General features: G+C 38.4%; 2 protein-coding genes across 6 annotated transcripts in view; one reads left to right on the top strand and one right to left on the bottom strand.

The window, feature by feature from the left end:
- The first annotated feature begins 5,199 nt into the window (after window positions 1–5,199).
- UFSP2 (UFM1 specific peptidase 2) lies at window positions 5,200–20,921 on the top strand. Of its 4 annotated transcripts, none has more exons than XM_015624423.3 (12): window positions 5,200–5,276; window positions 7,468–7,546; window positions 9,332–9,512; window positions 9,612–9,678; window positions 9,989–10,146; window positions 10,922–11,114; window positions 12,577–12,723; window positions 13,185–13,349; window positions 14,645–14,769; window positions 16,380–16,456; window positions 18,159–18,283; window positions 19,777–20,921. In XM_015624423.3, exons 1-12 carry the CDS (start codon window positions 5,235–5,237, stop codon window positions 19,861–19,863), a joined length of 1,446 nt encoding a protein of 481 aa, XP_015479909.1. In that variant the 5' UTR covers window positions 5,200–5,234; the 3' UTR covers window positions 19,864–20,921. The 4 variants fall into 4 exon arrangements, with proteins under 4 accessions (XP_015479909.1, XP_015479908.1, XP_015479911.1 ...); XM_015624422.3 differs by having other exon boundaries at window positions 9,986–10,146; XM_015624425.3 differs by having other exon boundaries at window positions 5,235–5,361.
- The window catches only part of ANKRD37 (ankyrin repeat domain 37), a 3,282-nt gene continuing 646 nt past the window's right edge, over window positions 20,395–23,030 (bottom strand). The window contains exons 1-5 of one of the 2 annotated variants that reach the window (XM_015624426.3): window positions 22,895–23,024; window positions 22,421–22,573; window positions 21,605–21,696; window positions 20,920–21,149; window positions 20,395–20,640 (exon numbers count right to left, since the gene is read on the bottom strand). In XM_015624426.3, the coding sequence (XP_015479912.1) occupies window positions 20,627–20,640; window positions 20,920–21,149; window positions 21,605–21,696; window positions 22,421–22,573; window positions 22,895–22,921 (516 nt within the window). In that variant the 5' untranslated portion in view covers window positions 22,922–23,024 and the 3' untranslated portion in view covers window positions 20,395–20,626. Of the gene's footprint in view, window positions 20,641–20,919; window positions 21,150–21,604; window positions 21,697–22,420; window positions 22,574–22,894; window positions 23,025–23,030 lie in introns of those variants that run through there. The other variant, XM_015624427.3, reaches the window with a different exon arrangement.

Below are 23,030 nucleotides of genomic sequence, written 5' to 3'. Positions count from 1 at the left end.
AAATTGTGCATACCTACCTATATATATATGCAGTATGTACAACAAATCTCTTTTAGCATTGCCTTGGTTGTAGTTCGGAGGTCATTTTGAGTGCCATCGTCCAAAAGCTTCAGACTTAAATTAACGAATGTTAAGTCTGCCAGCAGAGGGAGCCAATTTTATGCCATAAACAGAGGGGGAGAACATTTTTGAACAGAAACATTCCTGGTCTTTTTACATTTATCAAGTCAGGAAAGAATAAAATAAAATATTTTTTCTGTGCCATCTGTATCGCATGATTTTAAAGGTCTCTGTGACCAATATAGCCTTATCATTTGAATTTCAGATGAGAGTAGGAATAAATTTTGAAAGCCAAGTTATTCCCCCTTTTTTAATAATTCATTTCTTCACTTATTCATTATTTTAGACAGTAATAAATAACTGTGCTAATCACTTTTGATAGCATATACAAAACAAGAACTCAGAGAAGCATACTTTATCACATTTAAAGTTGTTATTATGCTTGTAACAACTCTGCTTTTTGGTCCAGGAGGATAATGAAAAATCAGTCGTTCTTTATTATTTATGACGTCCTTAGATTTTTTTAATTATACTTTAATTACACATGGGTCAGCAGAATGCCTTGAGTAAGGATCAAATGCCTCCTTTCATATCAGCTGGCTGAAAAAAAGACCTTCTCCAAGTGCCAATTTACAATATAACTGAGTTAATGAAAATATTTTTGAAGCAGAAGCATGTAATAATATTGAATAGCAGACACAATCATATTTTTGTATATATATATATATATGTATATGTATATATATATGTGTGTGTGTGTATGTATGTATGTATGTATATATAAAACCCCTAAAACCCCCAAATATTCCTCAGATTTCCAATGGAAATGTTAAGGAAAATGTTAGTCATTATTCTGAGGAATTCTTAGTTTTAAATGTTCTTTCATAAGTCTGGATTTTGAGGAAAGGATCTTAAAAATGTGGCAGAAAAAGTGAAAACACTAAAATGAGCTGTGATGTGGCAAAAAATAAGAAAATTCCTATGTCACTTGCAGTTTATAGTGGTAAACTCCAAGCCCAGTACTGGTGTAGGGATTGTTACAGACAAAAGAGCTTGGACATTATTGTCAATAAGCTTTCTAACATAGACGATTGAATCCAGCACTGGTTTTTCTTGAAACATTATGTCCACCAATACTGCAAGAGTGGAAAATTTTGGTTAAAAACACTGTGGGATCTGATTAGTTTTTTGTAATCTCCAAGTACAGCTAAACTCCAGTCTGCTGCAGCTACATTTCTAAGTACAGATGTAAGCAGTTTAATCAAAAATAAAGCAATTTTTCCCCTAATAATTTATATAGCAGAGAGGGAAAAGGTGCAGTAGCTTACGAAATACATGTAACCTAAATGTCTGGGAAAACCATTTATAGTGTGAAGGATAGGGAGCCTGGAGCTCCCCATGGGAGCCATGGAATCACCAGTACTGTCAGCCTGACAAGCCTGACTTTCTGGCAGCTAACTTTTCTGAATAGATTTCCCTTCTGAAAGTTCTCAGATGTTTCATCTATGAGGCCAACCACCCAACACAGTAATAAGTGTGTAAGCATTTTTGCTTTCTCTTTTTGAATAGTTACATTTTCCTTGCTCTCATCATCTTCCTCAGATGAATCAATGTCAGTCAAATAAATCAAAGGTAAAGAACATAATAAAAGGAAAATTGTGATTAGCAGAGCACAGTACTAAATGACTGATGACAGAGCCCCAAATTGAAGATCTGAAAACTGGCAGATTAACAGATGTTATTGTACTAGTTATTGTATTAGTTATCTGGAGTCACTGAATAGATATTTATGCATCATAAACCCATTTAAAAGTGAAATTAAAGTTTAGTCTAAAGGGAATGGCATAAATTTAGCATCATAAAAAAAAAAAAAAAAGGATCAAGATGAAATGCTCTGTGGAATGCAATATTATCCATTTAGATTTTAAGAAACAATGACATGATTTACCAAAGTATGGATATGATCTAGTATCTATATCCAACTGAGACGGACAAAGACTCTCTAACCATTTAAAGTCATAGAGTTTATGTTTAATAACAGTATTGAGCTGGTATGCAGGGTCACCCCTTAATGCCCACAGCACTGAGTACAGGTGAGTACAGGATTTTTACTTACAGAAGTATTAAATACAAATACATCTTCATAACCCAGTTACCACCCACTCTCTGCTTCTTATGCTAATTAGAAAAAAAAGCAATTAAACATGCAGAGTTTGTCCTTTGAAATGGGTTGGTAGTCTTTTTATGAGTAGGGATCATGGAAGGGAGGAAGGGATACATCTCTTCTTCATTCTGAACTTTCTACCTTTTCAATGCAAAGTGACAAATGGGCCCTTGGCTGGGCTCCTTGTTTCCTGTCTTCAATGAGTTTCCAATGTACAATTTTGAAGTTCCTTATCAGATTCCCTGTTTCTCTTCCCAAGCCCAGCTGAGTAAACATTCACATCTGGCATAGTTAACAATTAACTTCTAAACTTAACAAGGCTTCTCTGCCTTTAGTTTTAGCAAGGCCCATCCATTTATTTTAATTGATCTCAGCACAGCCTACTCCATTCTAGTTAGTTCCAGCAATGTCAAATCCCAATTAAAACCCTATCTTCTCCAAAATCCAAAACTCCTTAAGGTTCGCATCTCAGACACTAATCAGCTAATGAAGTGCGTTCTTATATATTCGTCATACAAGCTCCAGGCTTTATTTCTTATGCCCTCTAAGCCCTGCAGAGATATTTATTCCCATCAATTTCATCCTTTTCCTTTTTTTTTCTTTCCTTTTTTTCTTCCCAGTGGAAACTATCCCTTCTTTTCTCTGTTTTCATTTTCTGCACTGAATGCTTAGCTTTGACTCTGAATTGGCCTCAACTGCAGGTAGTTTAATTATTTCTTCTAATTTTTTCCTTACCTTATACCAAAACTGTTCTCTGGCTGACATTTTTCACTACATATGGTGAACATATAGAGGATAAATAAAACCAGTGCAAGAAAATTTACAAGTTTTCTTATATTTATGAACTTTTACAAGAAAAGGAACAATAGGGGTTTTATATAGCATCTAGGATAATGTGGTCCCATTCTTCTGAGAACATAAAAGTATTACTGTGCTTTCAACTGGAACTGTTTGGTCACAATTGCATTCTTGCTTAAGATCTCCAAATAAAAAATGAAGGTCAAATCCTGAGTGGTAGAACCTTTGTGGGATACTGCCACATATCTCAAAAAACCAAAAACAACCAAAACACAACCAAAAAAAACCCAAAAAACCCAACTGACCAAAGGGATATTCCAGACCATGTGACATCATGCTCAGGATGTAAAGTGGTTTGGAGCGATGGCTTTGTCCTCCCAAGTCACTGTTACTGTGATGGGTCCTGTGCTCCTGGGGATGGCTGAACACCTGTCGGCCCATGGGAAGCAGGGAATTCATTCCTTGTTCTGCCTTGCCTGTGTGTGGCTTTTGCTTTCCTTATTGAACTGTCTCTATCTCAGCCTGTGAAAAACGAGGTTCACATTTTTTTATATAAAATTTTAAAAGTTTAATAGAAGGACAGTTAGGAGATAGAAATAAAGCAAAATGTACAAATACAGCCTGGTGCCTCAGCATTCAGCCAAGAGAGCACACCTTACTAACAAAGGATTGTCACTTAAAAACAGAACCCTAGTACATATTCATACATTCTTACACATGATTCAATCATTCCTCTTAAATTTTAGATGTTCCTTTGTTGAGCTTTAACTCACCCCCTCCCCAATAGATCAATCTTCTTGGCTCCATTCAGTCTCACACTTCTTGATAACAGAGGTTCAATAAATTCTTCCCTTGGAGCACTGATCACAGCTGTCTTGATCAGGATGAAATAATCTAAGAACGCAGGGGCGTTTCTGATCTTTTCAGTCTCTAGGCTACATGAACCAAAGCAGTTTTTTTATTTTAATACTATGCCACAGCCTAACATATATATGTATTATACCACTATTTCTAAGTTTCATCAATAACAGAAATAGAAGGAACTATATTAATACAGCAAAGTTTTCTAACCTTATATATATATATATATATATATATAACATTCATTTTAATATTTGTGAAAAGCCAATAATACAATATGTATCTATAACACAACCCATGAGTTTTCTGGCTTTTACCCTTCTGATTCTTTCCACAGTCCTGCTGGTGGGGTACTGAGTGAGTGGCTGTGTGAGACTTGCCTGCTGCCTGGTGTGAAACCACCACAACTTCCAACAGAAAGCTCTGAAAGATGAGTATCACACATTAGCCCTGTCTGCCTAATGAATAGAAAAGCTGCAGCAGCACAGCACTGGAAATACATCTAATGAGATTTTATACATTTTATTATAAAAACCAATATGCTGTATTTTACTTGTGCTTAGCACGTGGAACAGACAGTATGCCTAAGTTTTAAAGAGCTCAAGTTTTTGGTTGTTTTGGGGGAGGGGTTTTGGGACGTGTTGGTTCACACTGTGTGAAATGCACCATCACTTCATCAGGCTCAATGCTGTTCTTCGGCTGTTGGGAGATCTCGACATCGAGTAAGGAACTGAAGGGCAGGCGACAAGAAAGAAACAACCCGAGCTAATGGAAAACTGACCCTTGGAAACCGGTTTCAGGGTTCGCTGTTTGAAGCTAGTTACCATTACTTGTGAGGAGGACAGAAATAATTTATCGGAAATAAACAGACCTGGAGTTAAATTCTACATCTTAACGCACAGAGCGTTTTTCAAGGGATTAATGGGGACGACTTTGGGACCTGGATGTGGCCAAGCCTGGCCTGGAAGGAACAGTAACGCGAGGCAGCAGCCGGGCCAGGGGGACTCTGGAGCGTCTCCCCATGGATTTGCAGAAATGCAGAGGAAATAACAGCACCGTTTGGCAGCAGGGCGCTGATCCCAGACACACTGCGCTGAGCGCAGCCATGGCAGCCCAAGGAGAGAACGCTCAGCCGCACGCACTCCCCGCAGAGTGCCGGATGCCGGCAGGCACGGCAGCACGGCAGGGAAGGCGGGTGACTGCGGGGTGGTTTCGGGGTAACTTCGCGGCAACGCGGCCGCCCCTTCCCGGCCGAAGGGGAAGCCTCGGCCCCGGGCGCGGGGGAGGCGGGGCCCGCCGGCACCACGGGGCGCTCCCGCACGGGCCGGCACAGCGCGCGTGCGCCGCCAGGATGCGGCCGGGCCCGGCCCCCGCCGCGGCGCTGACGGACGTGGTGAGTCCGCCCCTCCCCTGGCCGGCCCCCCTCTCCCCGTCCCCGGGGGATGGATGCATGGATGGATGGATGGGTGGAAGACTAGGTAGGTAGGCCGGTGGGTGGATGGGTGTCCTTTCTCAGCGCGGAGGGGAGCGCCCCCGCTCGGGCAGAGCTAGCGGCGGGGCCGGGCGGGCCGGGCCGGTGTCCTCGCTGCCGGATGCGCACTCGGCCGTGGCGTTTGGGCCTCCAGCCGCAGGGCTACCGCGGGGGGAGGTGCTGAGGACCCGCGATCCCCTTTCTGAAGGGTCCAGGTTGTGTCACACGGGCGGCGGTGGTGCCGCCCGCACTGATGCCTTGCTATACCCCCTGCCATTCTCCATCGCCCTTGGGGGACTCAGCTTGCCGGGCTTTAGTCAGGGATTTGTTGGAAGAGGTCATCATAATGGTGCGAGGCTCTTCTCGGTGGTGCCAAGCGATAGGACAAGAGGTAACGGGCAGGACCTGATGCTCAGGAAGTTTCACCTGAACACGAGAAAGAGCTTCTTTACTGTGCAGTGACAGCACTGGAACAGATTGTCGGAGAGACTGTGGTCTCCCTCAGTGGAGATATTCAGGAACTGTCTGGACACAATCCTGTGCAATATGTTCTAGGATGGCCCTGCTTGAGCAAGGAGGTTGGACCATATCACCCTAACACCATGGTTGTGGTTTGATCCCCATTATGGGCCATTCACTTAAGTGTTGCACTCGTTGTCCTTGTGGTTCCCTTCCAACTCAGAAGGTTCTGTGATTCTGTGACCCACTGTGGTCCTTTCCAGCTTCACCCATGCTGTGATTGATTCTATAATGTCCATGATGAGCCACTATCAGAGCTCCTTTTGCAGAGCTGTTCTTATTCATGAGCATTCTTCTCGCATAGTAATAATTCAAATAAAAAACATATTTTACATCAACCCAGGCAAACATTTTTTTGTATTCTGGCTGGAGCTTTTGTGGGTCCCATACTCCAAGACCTTATTAATGAAGATAACTGTGTTATCTAAAATACTTCAGGATTATGCTTCAGGAACCAAACTGTTTCGTGGCACTCCAGAATCACTGGAAACATGTGTTCATCTCCAGAAATATGATAATCTGTCACCAGCAGATAAACTGTAGTAGATGATTATATTTTAACAGTCATGCATATTTTGCGTATTTCTCTTTAGAATGCTTTTAATGGAAAGAAAATTAGTCCTATGTTTTGAGGTTTTTATTTCATGAGTAACAATGCCATTGCATGTGTAAGCAAACAGTTGTGTAATAAATCTTTCCAATAGTATAATTATTTTTACTGGTGCTTGGTGGTTTTTTTGGAGCAGTTAAAGCTGTTAAGCATTCTTTCTGTGGACTGTTACACTGAACAATACCCACACTCATCTGTCACCTTTTGTTCCTCTCTGTACTGCCACAGTCCTTTTTGTCTAGTACATTGAACTTGATTGGGGATTGATCTATCTGATAAAACCGTCTCTAAATAGAAGGGTGTTTTTCCATCTGCATGAGCTCTCTGGTAAAATGTCTGCAGTGAGCAGCTGAGGACACAGAGCAGGGACTTTGGAAGTGGGAAGAAACAGCTGGCTGGTCTTTATGGTGGCATAAGCAGCTCTCCTGTCAAATATGAAACTCAGCCTTAATTCTAGAGGTTGTGCATGTCACATCATCCCCACTTTGTTTTTTCTCATTTCCCTGAAACTGTGGTTTCCTAACTCATGAATGCATACTTGCAGATGTGCCTAATTATCTTTCTGCTCAGTTCTGTCCTTGCTTTACTTGACCTGGAAGAATATATATATATATATATATATATATGTGTGTGTGTGTGTGTGTGTGTGTGTGTGTGACTGTTTATTATGGGAAACATTTGGATTGAACCAATGAGAAACAATGACATTTTTCCTAAAGTATTTCTATATGGTAGAAGTATAGAATTATGGCTTTATTTGTCGAGGTAGGAAATGTGTTCCTAGGTGTAACTGAGGCGCTGGTTGCAGCAACTGTGCACTGCTGCACCACGCACTTCCATGTTTATTCACTGGCCTTCTGTAACCTGAGCAGCTGCAGTAATTGCTGTTGTGCTTACATACTGTGGTATAACAGCAGTCAGTTGTGGCTTGAGAGAAGACATGTTGAAATGGTTATTCATTTTCATTGCTTTTTTCCTCCTTAGGTAATTCTAGAAGCTATGGATATACTCTTCAGAATAAGAGGAGGTTTGGATCTTGCATTTCAGCTTGCAACTACTGATGGTGTGTTTATAATACTAATAGATTTCTTAATACTTATATGAACTTTTATTAAGAGACTGTTTGTTATATTTATTTTCTTCACATTTTACAAGGTGTTAAGTGCTTATACACAAACCTGTAAAGATTATTCTTTATCTCCATAAATTTTCTGACACTTTTTTCCACCCTGTGTTTTTTGATTTAATTTGAAATAAACTTTACATTGACATTTTTAATTTGCTTATACTTCTTACTTATGGATATGTTATTGGGATCATTTTTCAGCTTGAAGCTGAAGTTGACCCTAAAATTCTAAGCAAATAATAGCTTTAAGGCAATGGATTTTATTATAATGGGACTGTATTAATAATGCAATTTTGAAACTGTGGTCCAATCTGTCCAGAGAAATAGAGAAGGGGAGCAAGCTAACAAGTCACTCTACTGAATTTAGGCAAGACTGACTACTGCAATTCCCTGTGATAGCAAGGGACTAGTCCATAAGGCATTAAGGGGCTCCTGTAGTCCCCCATTGTTACAGTAAAGTGACGTTCTCCTCAGAAGACCTGCTCAGGGTGGCCCACCTGATCAGTGGCCATTGGGCTGTGATAGGGTAGGATGGGGGAAGAAGCCTGTTTTGAGCTCAGCTCTTGGTCATTCTGCATTTTAAAAGGATGTGTCTAGCAGAAACACTGAATTCCATTTAGTGAACCTTCATAAGGAACTTGGGCTTATTTGAGTTCATGACGTGGAGCAGAAGTGTTGAATAGGTTTGCCTAATCCAAAGCAGAATTTTGTGAGTTGCATTCTTAGTTGGGTTATTTGACTTTGTCTACAGTGTAGTGAATTTTAACCACAGTGAAGCAGAGTGGTGTTTGGATTGTCCAAGTGCATGGTATTCACACCTGTTACTGGGTAAATATGGCACACTGCTCCTTTTGAAGGGCAGTGAGTTTTTTGTTTTGGAGCAATTTTCCTTTGGCTTTTCTAGTAATCTATTTTTTACAGATTTCTAGTACAAAAGTTATCTAATAGTGACCAAATTTAATTCATGCATCAGAGAGATACAGCGTAGTCTTCGATAGCTTGTTAGGCTTTTTTAACTTACTGTATTCAAAGTAATGGTTTTTAACCTTCACAGTAAGGAAAAAAATGTGGCTAATGTGCCAAAGTTACTCTATCATATCCAGTAGTGTCATATCCATTATTGGTTCAGGTTGTAAGATGTGGGTAAAGCACCTTACAAGCTCTGAAAGACAACGGTATGTACCAGTAATAAAGATTCAGGCAAACCTGACTGTGGCGTACAGGTTTATGTTGGCCAAATTTGGTCCTCAGCTAGAATGTAGGCCCTGCTTTTCCAAAGATTTAGTCCGGTTTTGGTTTGTATTTCTGAACAATGATATGAGGTCAGAAACATGTGAGTGACTTAGATTGAATATTTTCAGGATTTTTTCAGAAGTCTAAATATACATAAAAATTTGTACATAAAAGTTTGTTTGCAGCTGTGGGCTTGGTTAAGACTTATTAGATGTGGTAAGTGACAGCAGAGTAGATTATTCTCCTGGAAGTTTTACAGCATCTTAGAGAAACAGTACACTCTCGTTCAGGGAGGTGAGTGTGAATGTGTCAGACAGACCTGCTAATTGAAATCTTAACTCAGTTTTGTTTACCCAGTCATTTCTCTGATCCTAACAACACTTGCATTTTTATTCCAAGTCAAAACAATTTTATTAAATGTATGCCCAACAGCTATAAAAAAATGGTGAGGGAATTTTCTAGGCTAATTATATCATTACTGTGTTTCAGAGGCATCAACAAAAAAGGCATTAGGATATGTTTTCAGTGATCTAGAAAACAAACTATCCTCAGAGGTTCTTGTGTTCAGAATTTGCCACAGTTCAGTCTATGTGTGGCCTAACAATGGTATGACTACAGTTCCAGAGCTGACTGATGAGTCTGCATGTAAGGAGTTAACACGATTTATACAGTAAGTATATTTAAAAATGGGGCGGGCGGGGGGAGAGGCAGGGAAGGTTAACAGATTAATTTCATATTATAGAAATTTCTCCTTCTGTTGATAATTCAGATTTGATCAAGATGATGAGACCAAACGAAAGCTTGGCAAAAAAAAGGATAAAAAGTTACAGGATACGGTATGTTTCCAACATATAAGACAAATTATCATTTAAACATTTTTGTACTTGCCCTCCCTAGGCCTTTCTGTACACAAATAAGCATTGGCATGACTTTAAAGAAGGCTTTTGAAGTCATTGAGACTCAACATGAATGCAGAAATCCATCTATGGTAGATCAGCACGTAAAAGTTTGTCTTTAATATTACCGGATTTTTTTAACCCAAGTATTTAGTTACTGAGTTTGATACCAAATATCTGCAACTTTACTTTTGCCTTCTTGATTCATGTGTAGTTGGAGATGTAATATTGGTGTCTTTATACTCAGCAGCAGCAGATAATCAATGTAGACCTCATGTTGGAAATGACTTCTTCATTAGCTGCTTTGGCTCCAGTCATTGAAAGGGAAAAGAAGGAACACCACTACATAAATATGACATTACCAGTTGATGTTGTTGTATCTGTTTCTCCAGAAGAACCATGGGGAAAGTAAGTGTTATCCTGGACGTAGAATTTTTCAGCGTAATTTCTGCTTTTTCTTGAAATAATGAAGTCAAACTATATCATTCATCAGTTTAATGAAAAGTATATAGTATTTTTTGTGGTGTAATTTTAACTGTGTAAATAATAAAAGCTCATGTAGACAGCTGTTAATAATCTTGAGACATGATCCTTTTGCTGTCTATAAAAAATTCAGTTTATCAATGTCTGACAGATTGGATAACTCATAACCATTGCTTAGCAAGGAATTGAGAAAATCAGGAAAACATTCTAGAAATGTTTATATGTGAGGTGTATAAAAGTGAGAGCTGGGATGTATTTGATGAGTCTTTGTAATCTCAGCTCCACATTTGGGGCTGCAGCAGGGTTGGTACAGATGGCAAACATTTGACTCTGCCTGTGTATTTTTTCCTTGCTTTTTTTTCCATAGGATTTGACTCTGAATGATGCTAAATGGAGTGCATAAAATGCAAAACAAAACCATTTAATTTTTATTTTGGCAAATGCTCATACTGATTGTATTTATGATAAGAGAGCAGGGTAGCCACATTTGGGAGGACTGAATCACTAGGGACTCGTTTCTGTGTGTGGACCAGCTTTGAGTAAGGCACAGTTGGGCTCTGCCTTTCCCTGTGGGAGCAGAAGCATTGAAGTAGTGCAGTCATCTGACCAGGTCAGACATGCATTTAGGTATTGTATAACTCACAGCTGTGAGAAAAAATGATTCACAATCACTTGAAATATTCTCCCTTGTACTTCACAGGGTACAGAATCTCCTAGTGAAAGCAATTCATGGGCAATTAACTGACATGGAAAGATGTATCATGAAATATGTGAAAGGAACATCAATTGTGGTACCAGAACAATTTCATTTCATGTTACCAGGAAAAAATCACCTCATAACAGTCTCATATCCTACGGGTATTTCAGATGATCAGCTGGAAAGTTACAGAAAGGTAAAGCTAACAAACTGTAACAAAATCTAATTTTTTATTTTTAATTACTGCAATTGAAGCAGTGGTAAGGCTTTCCATTTAGTCAATGTCAACAGCAGATACTGCTGTTGTTTAGATTTATTTTTATTATAACCAAAGCAGTATACTGAATGAAGAAGCTTGATGTATTAGAAGTTATTTTATAGAATGTGCCAGATATAATTTTTGTAAGACAACAACAGAAACTTTAGAAGTACATAAAATTTGGTTGATAAATATTTTCTCTAAATTATACTTCCAGTACAGTATTCTTTGAATTTCTCCTTTTTTTTTGTTCTTCTGTGGTAGAACATCAGCTTACTTTTGATGTGTTACTGCATTCAGGTTTTAAGAAATGTCCTGAAAGGGGTAGTATTGGTTTCTTAGTTTTGGTTTCTTTCTTGGGGTTTTATGGTGTTGTGGGGTTTTTGTCTGTTTGGAGGGGGCTGCTTTTTGTAGCTCACAGCTGACCAGGTTTAGCTAGTTTTTAGCTTGTTTTTGCCTTTGGGTTGGCACATCTAGAAAGAATAATATGGGTAAGGTAAAAGAATGCCAAGATGTGACAGTCCTTTCAGATTGAGACTGATACCAGTGTAGGTCACACAGTTTCATGTACTGAGAGCAGGGAAAGAATATTCTGCAGCTTAGAGGCATAGAAGCTGTGGGGATTTTTTCTGTGTGAAGCATTACTGGGTGTATAAAACCCAGTCTAGCTTTGTGTTTGCAGAGGCCTCAGGCACTGGTGGCACTGCCTGTGTTTCCTGCTCTCTGTCTGCTGTTCATGCTTACCCACTGATGGGAGTGTTACTGCAGCTCCTGCAGCTGGGTTCAGTGCTGGGTCATCTGCCTAAAATGTATTACCTGTGCTACATACATTATCCTAGATGATCTCCTCATGCCGTCCACTCTTAAGCTCTGGGAAATAAGACAATATATCTCTTTAAATGTGGCTGCTGTGTGTCAAACAGAGCTTTAGAGATTTTAAAATAAACTGAATCTGCTTGAACCATAAGCCCAATATCTTTACTTTGTCTCAGTACATGTTATTTGTATGCTTCAGTATCAGTTAAGATTATAATTTGGTGTATCTACATTACTGTGTAGATAAAGCTGTAATCCTTTTCTATGATGGTGTATTTTATCATGCTTTCATAACAAACCTGTTACTCATGGTATTTTTAGTGGGGCCCCAGCAGCAGGTGTTATGTAACAGGACTGCATAAAGTAGTGGGCCCTTTGAGATGGAAGGTAAGCCTGCATGAGCTTCCCTGGAGAGATGAGGTCTAATAGTGAACATACCTGCTGAATGTTTAATTAAGCCTGTTTTAATAATTTGCTAAACTGTGCTGTTAAAATTATATCTTTATTGCTGCTTACAATGTGGTCTTTCTTTTAATCCAAAATTTGAATTGTGTTTCTTACTTCTATTTGAACTCGCATGTAGGAATTGCATGGGTTATACAATCTGCCTTGTGACAGACCATATTTCAAGAGAGCAAATGCTTATCATTTTCCAGATGAACCATATAAAGATGGGTATCTCAGAAATCCACATTTACATCTTAGTTCACCTGGCATGGAGTCTGGTATGGTAAGTTTAAATTGCAACATTTTGCAGAAAGTATCTTTTCATTTTGAGATTTTTTTTTTTATTGAAAGAAGTAATTTAGATAGTCGATGTGTAGATGAGAAAGTGAAATAATTGGCTTGACCTTTCAAGCAAAAGGGCTTCTCTGCACAAAATGGCATTGCTTTAATTTGCTGTATTTGTGCCAAAGAAATTGGATTTTCTTGTGAAAATAATGTCCATATTTTTAGCATGTATTCGAAAAAGTTCCTCAGAACCAGGACAAGAAACTAAAACTATGAACAGAGAAATTTAGGAGACAAAACCAAGTGCAGTAATCATGTGTGAATAATAACCCTTTCAATCTTCCAAAGATTTGCAGTCCCCAACTGAAAACTTTACAGTGGTAGTGACAGGTCATATGACTTCTCTGAAAACTGATGCAAGTGTGATCAGATGGCTCTGTGTTCTGCCCTCCTGTGCAGGTTTATTTAGTGCAAGGTGTATACAGTTACCACCACTATATGCAGGACCGCATGGATGACAGTGGCTGGGGCTGTGCCTATCGGTCTCTGCAGACAATCTGCTCTTGGTTCAAGCACCAAGGCTACGTGGATAGACCTATACCAACACACAAGGAAATTCAACAGGTACAGAACATTTAAGGAGATTATTTTATGCATATTTGTCTAAAAATGTTTATGTAGATTATTTTAAAATATCAAATTCATATATTTTAGAAGATATCTTTTGTCCCTTAAATTGGGCTGGTGGTTCTGAATTGTTTATCTGCTTTGAGTGACATTATCTGTTCAAATAAGATACATTAAAATAATCTTTTAAATGTTTCCTTGGATTAATGTTCTATTAGAAGCTGCGATATGACATTTTCAGTGTTTTTGTGAAATGAAAAGAACAAAGAACCCAATGTGTCATGATAAACTCAGTTTTAAAACTGGCTGTCATATTCAGTGACAGCTGGATTAGTTCCCAGATGCTATACAGGAATTTACTGACAACTTCTGCAACTTTGCCTTTTACAGTAGTGCACTTTTCCTGATTTTTGAACTCTCTTTCACTTCTTTTTCTGTTTTGAATTGAAATGCATACCTGAATATGTTAATTTCTGTTAACAGCACTGAAGTAAAATTGTAGACTTGTAGCTAATACCCATTCTTGAGTATGCCTATCAAGGAATACTGCAGTTACCTTCAGTCTTCTAAATATAATTCTTCATGTTATATTTATTTACTGAACATTTTTGTAAAGTTTAATTCATTCAGTGAAAAAACATTTATCATATGTGGCAGGGATGTGAATACTAAAGGTAAAACCACATTTCCTGAACAGTTCTCAATCCACATCTGAATGCCATTGAAATCTGTGCACTCCTGTAGTATTTGTAGGTGTCTAAAAGAGGGTAGTAGCCTGCAGAAGACCTTTGGGCTTTGTGTCCTGAGCAGAAAAGGCCCCTCTCAAGTGCTGAATGTAACATATAAGCCTCAGAATGAGGAAGAGTTTAAAATAAACCATAATCTTTGACACAAATCAGTAGCCTCTTCCTCAGAGCACTATTTTATGCATCCTTTCCAGAGTGCTTTGAATAGAAATCCAAGCCTTTCAGTCTGTGAAGTGGCTTCTTCAGTGTACAGATGATGCACTCCATTATTAAAGAGCTCAGTGGTCGCCCTCCCAGCCTCAAGTCTGCCTGTGGACCTGGGATTGTTGTCTCTGCTCATGGACACAGTTCTGCATTACTGCTCAAAGGAACATTTCCAAAACAGAACTGCAGTGAATGAATTCAACATTCATTGGTCTGCTTTTGACTAGCTAGGTTCAAAACACATGCTCATATATATAAACCAACTTTGTTCACAAAAAGGGTGGAATTCCCTGCTATATGTTGTTGATATTTGTGTTTCTTCCTCATTGTGGTGTTGCAAAGGCACTGGTTGATGCTGGAGACAAGCCTGCAGCATTTGTTGGGTCACGGCAGTGGATTGGTTCGATTGAGGTACAGCTTGTTCTGAATCAGCTTTTTGGAATAACATCTAAAATATTATTTGTCAGGTAAGAATCACTATCTGCTTAGTAGCTTGGTAATTGCTAAAAAGGCTGAATGCCTTAAAATGCAAATCATGATTACAGTACATGGGAGAAGAGGTATAATTAAAGAGATAATAAATCGTTCAAGGGTTCTTTGCTCATTAACCCTCTATTCTTACCTTTAGTTGTGCTAAGTACTTATAGATGAAGGTAGTGTTAATTTCTTGGGAGCTTGGGGTTCCTGTTTCCAGTTGCTATAAATTGCTTAATAATATGCAAACTGCCCCGTTTCATAAAGCTATGGTCTAATGCTTCCACAAGAAATGTGCCTCCCATTGGGTGTGCTTAATCTGTAAATTCCTTCATGGTATGCAAACTAATATGGAATTCATCCTTTGCACCACAATTTTTGATACAGGCACACAGTCTGATGTCCACAGAGAACTGAATGTACACTGACAAATAATTACTGTGGCTACAGACCTAACTTGTGAGTTTAGGATTGAGGCAAATTGTTCAGAAGTCTGGAAAATAATGTTCCCCTTTCTGCATTTGTGTGACATATAAAGCAAGGAATTAGTTTCCATTCTGACAATCTGATGCTCTCATACACATTGAAGGACCCTAGGAAGATATTTGGGACAAAAAGAATAGTCTTTAGCATTTATCAGAAGAAAAATTACCATATTTTTTATCGTTTAGGCAGCACTAAGCCAGTACTATTAGCTGATTAATAAAACCCTGAACATTAAATAAATACAATTGTGAAATTAAGAACATACACTAAGAGTCTGTATGAAAATACAATCAAAATACTTCTCATGTGTTATGTTTATTTAGAGTAAATTCAAACTATAGCTATTCTACAAGAGCATGGTGATGGGGATCCTTCCATGGGGATGTTAGGAAAACAGTTCAGGTCTTTAATATTTTAATCTTTTTTTTTGTACCAGAGCTTGTACTTGGAGATGATCCACCTATTATTTATAGCATCTCTGACGAGCCCTGCCAGTAAGAAGATTTTTATTCCTGCATATGAGAATATAGAATACATTCTTTTCTGAACTGGATAGAATTGCTTGTAGTGCTGCTACAGGGGAGCACCAGTTTATCTCAGTGTTATGAAAAACCAATGTCACTACCATGCCAGGAAGAGGAAACAATCATACAGCTTTTTCAGCTGGTCACTGGCAGTGGATAGCATTTTTGTCTTGGGCTTATTTCCAGCTAGCGTCTCTAATTCTTTATGGAAATAAGAGTTCACAGCTGCACCAGCAACACCAGTACTGGATCCATTATAATAAATGCACCATTTCCCAGTTTTGTATTCTGTCTGCATTTAATCAATTCTCTCTACTTGGGAAGCAGGCACACAGACTCTCACTGGGGCTTTAAAAATATTAGTCACTATATAAAGAAATATAAATACAAGACATTAAAAATGTCTGCATTGATTTCCTTGCCTAGCAGATAGACCTTGTGTTAGAAAGTGTTTTTCAGATTTTCTCAGGAAGTTTACACAGGAATAATCCAAGAGACCTTCTAATTGGTTATCTATGCAGTGAATGAGTTTAATGGATAATTTGAGAAGTAAACCTAGACAAAATGACAAATCTGTTGTTTTTCTTACCTAGCCAGGGTTCTGAACTAGCATTGCAGGGAAGAGAGCTTGCTAATCATTTCAAGACTGAGGGAACTCCAATTATGATTGGTAAGTGCTTGAGTGGTGACGAATGGTAATGAAAGTGCATGGCCTCCCTGTGCTGAATTTCATTTCAATTAGAACCCATTTAATTTACTGCACAAGAGTTGATCAAAACTGTAGACAAATTAAAAATTACAGTTTTCCCAAGGTAGCCTCAAAAATGATACAGTTTAGTCTAGTTGGTATCTTTTTATTCATTATTTCTTTCAAGCTCAGTATTAATTAAATGTGGTAACAAAAGTCAGTCTAAAGGGTGTTTTTAAATATTGCTATTAAGGCAGAACTTGACCTGACTGACTACCATTCTCTACAGAAGCAGAAGTTCATAGAGTTCCCCAAAACTTCCTCTCAGAGAAGAGTATTGTTTATCTGGCTTGGAAGAGAAGGGTATTATCCAAATTTGCTTTAAGACTAGTTTTAATAATCTGAAGTACTGGTATGATAAGAAGTGCCATTTGTAAAAATACTGTGACATTAATTAAACTATTTTTTTCCATGCTGTGTTTTAGGAAATGAGTAATATTGATATTACTATTTTCAACTTTAATAACATTAATATAAGCAATTTTGCAGTCTGTATTTGTCATTCCATAACAGTGTAACCTTCTCAAAATAGAGGTGCCAGAAGTCCAGACTTCGATATGGTGATGGTTTAGATTAGATATTAGGAAGAAATGTTTCCCTGTGAAGGTGGTGAGACAGAAGAAACAGGCTGTCCAGAGAAGCTGTGGATGGCCCAAGGCCAGGGGGGTGGCCCAGTGTTTAAGGCCAGGTTGGATGGAGCTTTAAGCACCTGGTCAAGTGGGAGGTGACCTGCCCATTGCAGGGGGGGTTGGAACTAGGTGATACTTAAAATCCCTTACAACCCAAACCATTCTATGATTCTATTAAATATTCTTGGCCTTTCAGCAGCCTCTTTGTCTGAATTTCAAGAATGTACAATCCTCTATTGAAAAATATTTTAGTCTGTAACTTACCTTTCCCTATAAAGCTCCCTTGTAGGTTGTTTGATTTTTGTTACCATTGGAGTTGGGCTTTTTGAGGGTGGGGTTTGGGGATTATTTTTGCTTGTATTCTTCCAGCGATTTTGCAATCCCTACGTGCTTTGTGGAGTTATTACTACAGTACTGTGGGGACGTAAAGTATTGCATGTTATCTGAAAGAAACATTCAAGAGCTAACCTGTGCCCATCTCATCAAAATATCCCTTTTTCCTGTTTGCAGGCTGGGGAAAGGGAAATCAGAATTTACTATTCTGCCCCTAATATTCATTGACGTAACTTAATAGAAAACAGCAGATAAACTTCTTCCAGGAATTCTGATTTCTCTTCTAATTTTAGTCCTTTTACAACCAGGAAATTTTGCAGATTTCTTTCCTACAGTTAGGTTTCTTTAAAGTGCAGAAGAGATGTTTGAAATATTCTTGACTTCATCTGATGGAAGTGTAGGATTCAGTCTGCCTTGCTGACTTGGAACAAATTTGGAAAATGCATTTCTACTTATTTTAGTTACTACAACTAACCTTTCTTAGATGTAATAAAGATACATTGTTTAATAATGTGAAGAAGCTTATGTCAGACACTTTCAGAATCATCTTGATACAAGCTAATCTGTTAATTAAAGGTGTTGATATACTTTTATTTAACCCTTGCACATTAAGTCAATCCAAATGAAAAAAAAATCAGCTATATGTGTTTCTCCTATTTTAGGTGGAGGTGTTTTGGCTCACACAATATTAGGAGTGGCTTGGAATGAGACTACAGGGCACATAAAATACTTAATTCTAGACCCACATTACACTGGAGGAGAAGATCTGCATGTTATTTTGGAAAAGGTGAGGCTTGATGCACATATATACTCACACATTTATGTATATTCATGTATTTTGGAGTTTAAAAAATAATGTCCAGCCAAATGCAAATTTTCCATTTTGTCGAATGGCTTCTCCATTCTTTATGGAAGAAGCACTGACCCCAGTTAACCTGCATGCTACAACACACTAAGTATTGTCAGTTTCTGAAACGTAGTGTCTTTGGAGATGTATAAGATCAGCAAGTACATCAAATTATTATACTATAAAGCAATGTTCTTTATTTTATATGAATTCACTCATCTCCCCTTTATCCAGGAGTATATATGATAAATGTATTTTCTATTTTGAATAAAACAGAAAAATTTGTTCAGGCTATATGATGCTCTAAATGAAGCAGAGAAGATAATTTATTTTAAATTGTAAAAGTGATTTCTGATGATAGTGTAAAATCCAACACTAACCATTCTCAGATCAGGCCTTGAACAATGTTCAGAGGGTAGGTACTGAATTGTTTTGAAAATGTGGAAAAACTCCAAACAGCTTAAGGGTGTGTAATGTAATTTCCACTTCTAAAGCCACTAAAAGGGATGACGCATCCCATTACAAACCAGTAAATATAGCGTCAGAAATGTAAACTCTAAAAGCAGCTAATAATCCTTTAAGTGCTAGCTAATCAGTGTCTTTTCTGTTTTTCATATTAAGTTGCAAATAGTAACTTTTATTTCTAATCTTTGGTATCCTTGTGTAGGCCCAACAAAAAACCCAAATAAACAGAAAAACAAACAAACAAAAAAAGACAACAAAAAAACCAACAACAAACAAAAAAAGAGCTGTTTAAGAAACATTTTGCTGGCCTATAATGATCAAATCTTGAAATGATCAGGAAGAAACGATTTCCAAAGAATCTATATGACCAAAGACTGTTACAGCTACTAGCTGTAAAGAACGGTTCAGTGGTCCAGAAGGATAAAATAAATGCAGAACCCACTTTCCTCATCAAAAGTGAGGCTCTTTTCTTTAAGAACACCTCCAATAATGTGGTACTCTGCAAACTTAAAAGCTTTTGTTAGACTATTTGCTTCTGCTGAATCAGGTTGAATAGCACAATTTCTGGTATTAGGAGCTCTGTTTGGGGCTGAAATATCAACTGTTACCAAAGAAGGCAAGGATTCAGGGTAAGAAAGGGAAACTGTGAGAATGACGGACTTTCAGAGCCTCTCAGGAGCAGCAGAAGGGAGGTGGGATGGGAAGATGATACTTTCTAAAAACTAAGCTGGGGAGGGAAGAAGGGGGAGAGAGGGGAGAGAGTCTTTGTAGCATGTTTTCCATTAATGTGTTTCCAGGTATGTAGAGAGCTTTCTGAAAATTGCCATTGCATTCTATAGACATTTGAAAATAATTCATACATCTTTGATTAGTATAATTAGTAAAATTAGAATAGACTCAATTATAGTAGACAGGAAAAAACAGAATTTGAAGTAGATTTAAAAGCTGTCTTGCTTTTCTTTGGACAGGGCTGGTGTGGATGGAAGGGCCCGGAGTTCTGGAACAAGGATGCCTATTATAATCTGTGCCTACCTCAACGACCAAAAGCTATTTAAATTCACTCTTACGCTGAACGCGCTGAAATGGAATAGTAGCTAATCTAGATAAAACTGTCCTGTTATTTATCAAAATAATGCTTTAAGTCAATCAAAACCCAGTTGAAATAGAAATATTGGTTGAATGACTTAAATTGAGAAACTATTTTTTTTAATGAAACCTCTAGAAATAAGAGTTACCTGCTTTGAACTGTATCCTTACAAATGCATTTACTAGGCAACAAACACTCTGTAATTTTTCGTAGCACAATTTTAGGCTTATATAGTATTTTCCCTTCTATTAGAATCTTTATAGATTAAATGCCAAATCCTTTTGTTTTATGGAATATTTTCATGACAAAAAGATATACTGTCCTCTGCCTTTAGGGTTCCACTTAGCCAGTTGCCGTGTCCATTATGAATCTGTTCAAAGGCCTTGTTTGTTGCTGGTATTCTTGATGATGCACTTTAGGAGTGGGAAAAAAAATGGCTATATTTACTGCATTTTATTAATTTTGCTCTCATATTTACACAGAAAAGAAAGCAAGAGAATTCATTTTTCCATCATCATTTATTTATAGCTGAACGAATACAAGTATTCCAGGGGGGAAAAAACCTCACAGCATTCTTCTGTAAGAAGTAACAATAAACAAGCTTTCCTCCTTCTCAGAAGGAGACAATGTCCCAGCACACACATCTGACTGCTCAGTGTTTCATCCAGTCATGGTTCTTCAGACTTTGGATTCCCCATATTTCATGTTGGGATTACTGTTTTTTCTGGCAGCTAGGAGACAAGATCTGTCATAGAAACAAACAAAATAAGTCTGAAGCTGTGTCATCAGTACATCATGAAGAGTACCTATGATTTTTATTTTTTTGTATCAAAGTAGCCTCTTAAGTGGCATTCCACATGTCCATTTCCAAGAAGACCCTAACCTTAAGTACCTATGCAAGTTCATCCGTACTAGGAGGCTTCTAAATCTAACTGGTCTGTGTCTAACACACATTTGTTTTACATAGATGCTAATAACATTTTTAAAACATTCTGAATTGTATTAAACCAACACTATTACATACCATCTGATCTTCTCCTCTTCCTGTTTATGCATCTGCTGGTTTCACTTTCTTGTTTCTGTGCAGTTGGATCCTCTCTCCACAAGCCATGTCTGTCACTTAGCAAGTATCCAGACTGTCCTCTCAGTTTCATTGTCTGAGTGTGCTGAATTGTCCTGAGGAACTTGGCACATTCCAGAAAGCCATAATCCACTGCAAGGTCTGCTGCTGTTTGTCCACTGTTGTTGCACAAGCTGAAATAGAGAATTAACAATAACCAATTAAACTGGAATAATGAGCAAGCACTGACTAAGTGGTAATTTATGCAGGTGTATAAAAATAAGTATTGAGAATCAATACCAAGAAGATTTGCCAAGGGGGCTGGTATTAAATACAGAAAGGAATAATTATTTTAAAATAAATTTGTCATCAGGCTATTACTGTCTTAGCATATCAGAAAGGCAAGACGAGGGTAAGATTATGATCAGGAATATTCTCTCAGCAGTAACCACAGAGGTATATAGCTAAACAACGTGTCAGCATTGGTCTGTGCTCCTTTGGTGTTTATGTCAGTTTTTAATACTCCTGTGGCTATAGGCATGCTATATTTGCAGCCTTAGCACACGTGTTCCGAGCAAGTTAAATGCACTCTGTAAAATGCACATCCTTTCACACTCTTACTGAAGTCACTAAATGTCGCTCAACTTACTCAATTTTAGCATCGCCAGCAACAAGGAGAGCAAGACATTCCAAACTTCCAACTTTTGCTGCTTTATGTATCGGGGCTTCTCCAAGGCAATCCTAAAAACACAGTTTATATATAACAGTCATTTGCAAGAAGAGGAGTAGGATAAAGCTGTCTTGTTCTCCAAAATGACTGTTTATGTATACCAGTCTGTTGTGAGCTGAAAGAGAGGTTACAGGAATATAGCTAGTAAAGTGTACTTGGTAACTATCATTAAATGTCTAATGTATTCATCACCACAAAGTAGAAGTGCTGTCCCCTGCAGAACTCATTGTTTAACCTTTGCCTTCTAAAAGATAAAGAACTTAAAAAGAATACCCTCTACGCAGATTATCAGCATCTCTTAGCACCATTCAGGGATTGCTGTGACCAGCAATCACAGCAATCTGAGCTTGCTACCAGCTCAGAGGTATAAGGAAATAGACAAGCAACTCGATCAAGTAAGAATCCTTACATTTACTGAAGTAGGGACAAACCTTTAGAGGAAAAATAAATACTCAGTTGTGTAAAAAAATTAAGTTGTTTAGACATCTGCATGCAGCTCTGTAAGTGTGAAAATGAAATTATACATTGCAAGTGAAGTTACTAATGCAATATAGACAGTATTTCTGATTCATGCTAGAAGTTGCTCTAGAATAAGCAAATCCAGATACCTCATGCAATACAAATGAGTATTAAAAAGAACCCTCTCTTAGATAAAAAGCATGTAAATAATATTACATGGATTTACTGACATGCCAGATTAGAAGTGGAAGGAATAAAATGTTTGTGTTTTTTTACCTGTTGGTTCAAATTTGCTCCTGTTTGCAGCTGCCAAAGTAGAAAAAAAGCTTCACCACCACAAGCAGCTAAGTGAGCTGGAGACTGACCAGAGGCATCTGCAGGTGCATTCACACCGGTTCCTGTCTCAAATAGGTTGCTGAAACTACCAGACTGAAACAAGATATCAAAAGAAAAAAAAGAAATGTTACTGTCAGTGTAAGCCAAGGCAGGTGTCAGAACACTGCACCACAGCAAAAAACATTCCCCTTCCAAATCACTGGACCTTCACGTCCCTTGAGACTGCCTTTTAAATTATTTTTTTTAAAAAAGCAGTGCAAGAAAGACGTTTTTGGCTTTTAATCTCTTAACCAGAAACACCGATCGACAGCCCCAACATTAACAGCAGCAGCTCCAGCCCAACTGCACCTCATTCACTTCCGCAGCTGGGCTCCAGGTAAGACAAAACCACAGACAGCCCGGGGCAAAGCTCACCTCTGAATTGCAGTCCAGCATCAGCATCGCTTCCCTTTGCTGGCGCGGGGCTGTCGGGGCCGGAGGCGCGGGTCCGTTCGTGCCCGCGGGTCCGTCCGTGCCCGCCGCCCCGTCCGGCTGCGAGCGCCGGGCCCGC

This window comes from Parus major, chromosome 4 (genome assembly GCF_001522545.3).
Source record: "Parus major isolate Abel chromosome 4, Parus_major1.1, whole genome shotgun sequence".
NCBI lineage: Eukaryota > Metazoa > Chordata > Aves > Passeriformes > Paridae > Parus > Parus major.
Note: the sequence above shows the minus strand (reverse complement) of the source record. Positions and strands in the feature narration are given on the sequence as shown.

Bases quoted from the DNA above. Each gene is read 5' to 3' on its own strand.
- UFSP2 (XM_015624422.3), top strand. From the start codon at position 5,235: ATGCGGCCGGGCCCGGCCCCCGCCGCGGCGCTGACGGACGTG. The intron at 9,513-9,611 runs GTAAGTATATTT...TTGATAATTCAG, and splicing joins GAGTTAACACGATTTATACA to ATTTGATCAAGATGATGAGA. The intron at 12,724-13,184 runs GTAAGTTTAAAT...CCTCCTGTGCAG, and splicing joins CTGGCATGGAGTCTGGTATG to GTTTATTTAGTGCAAGGTGT.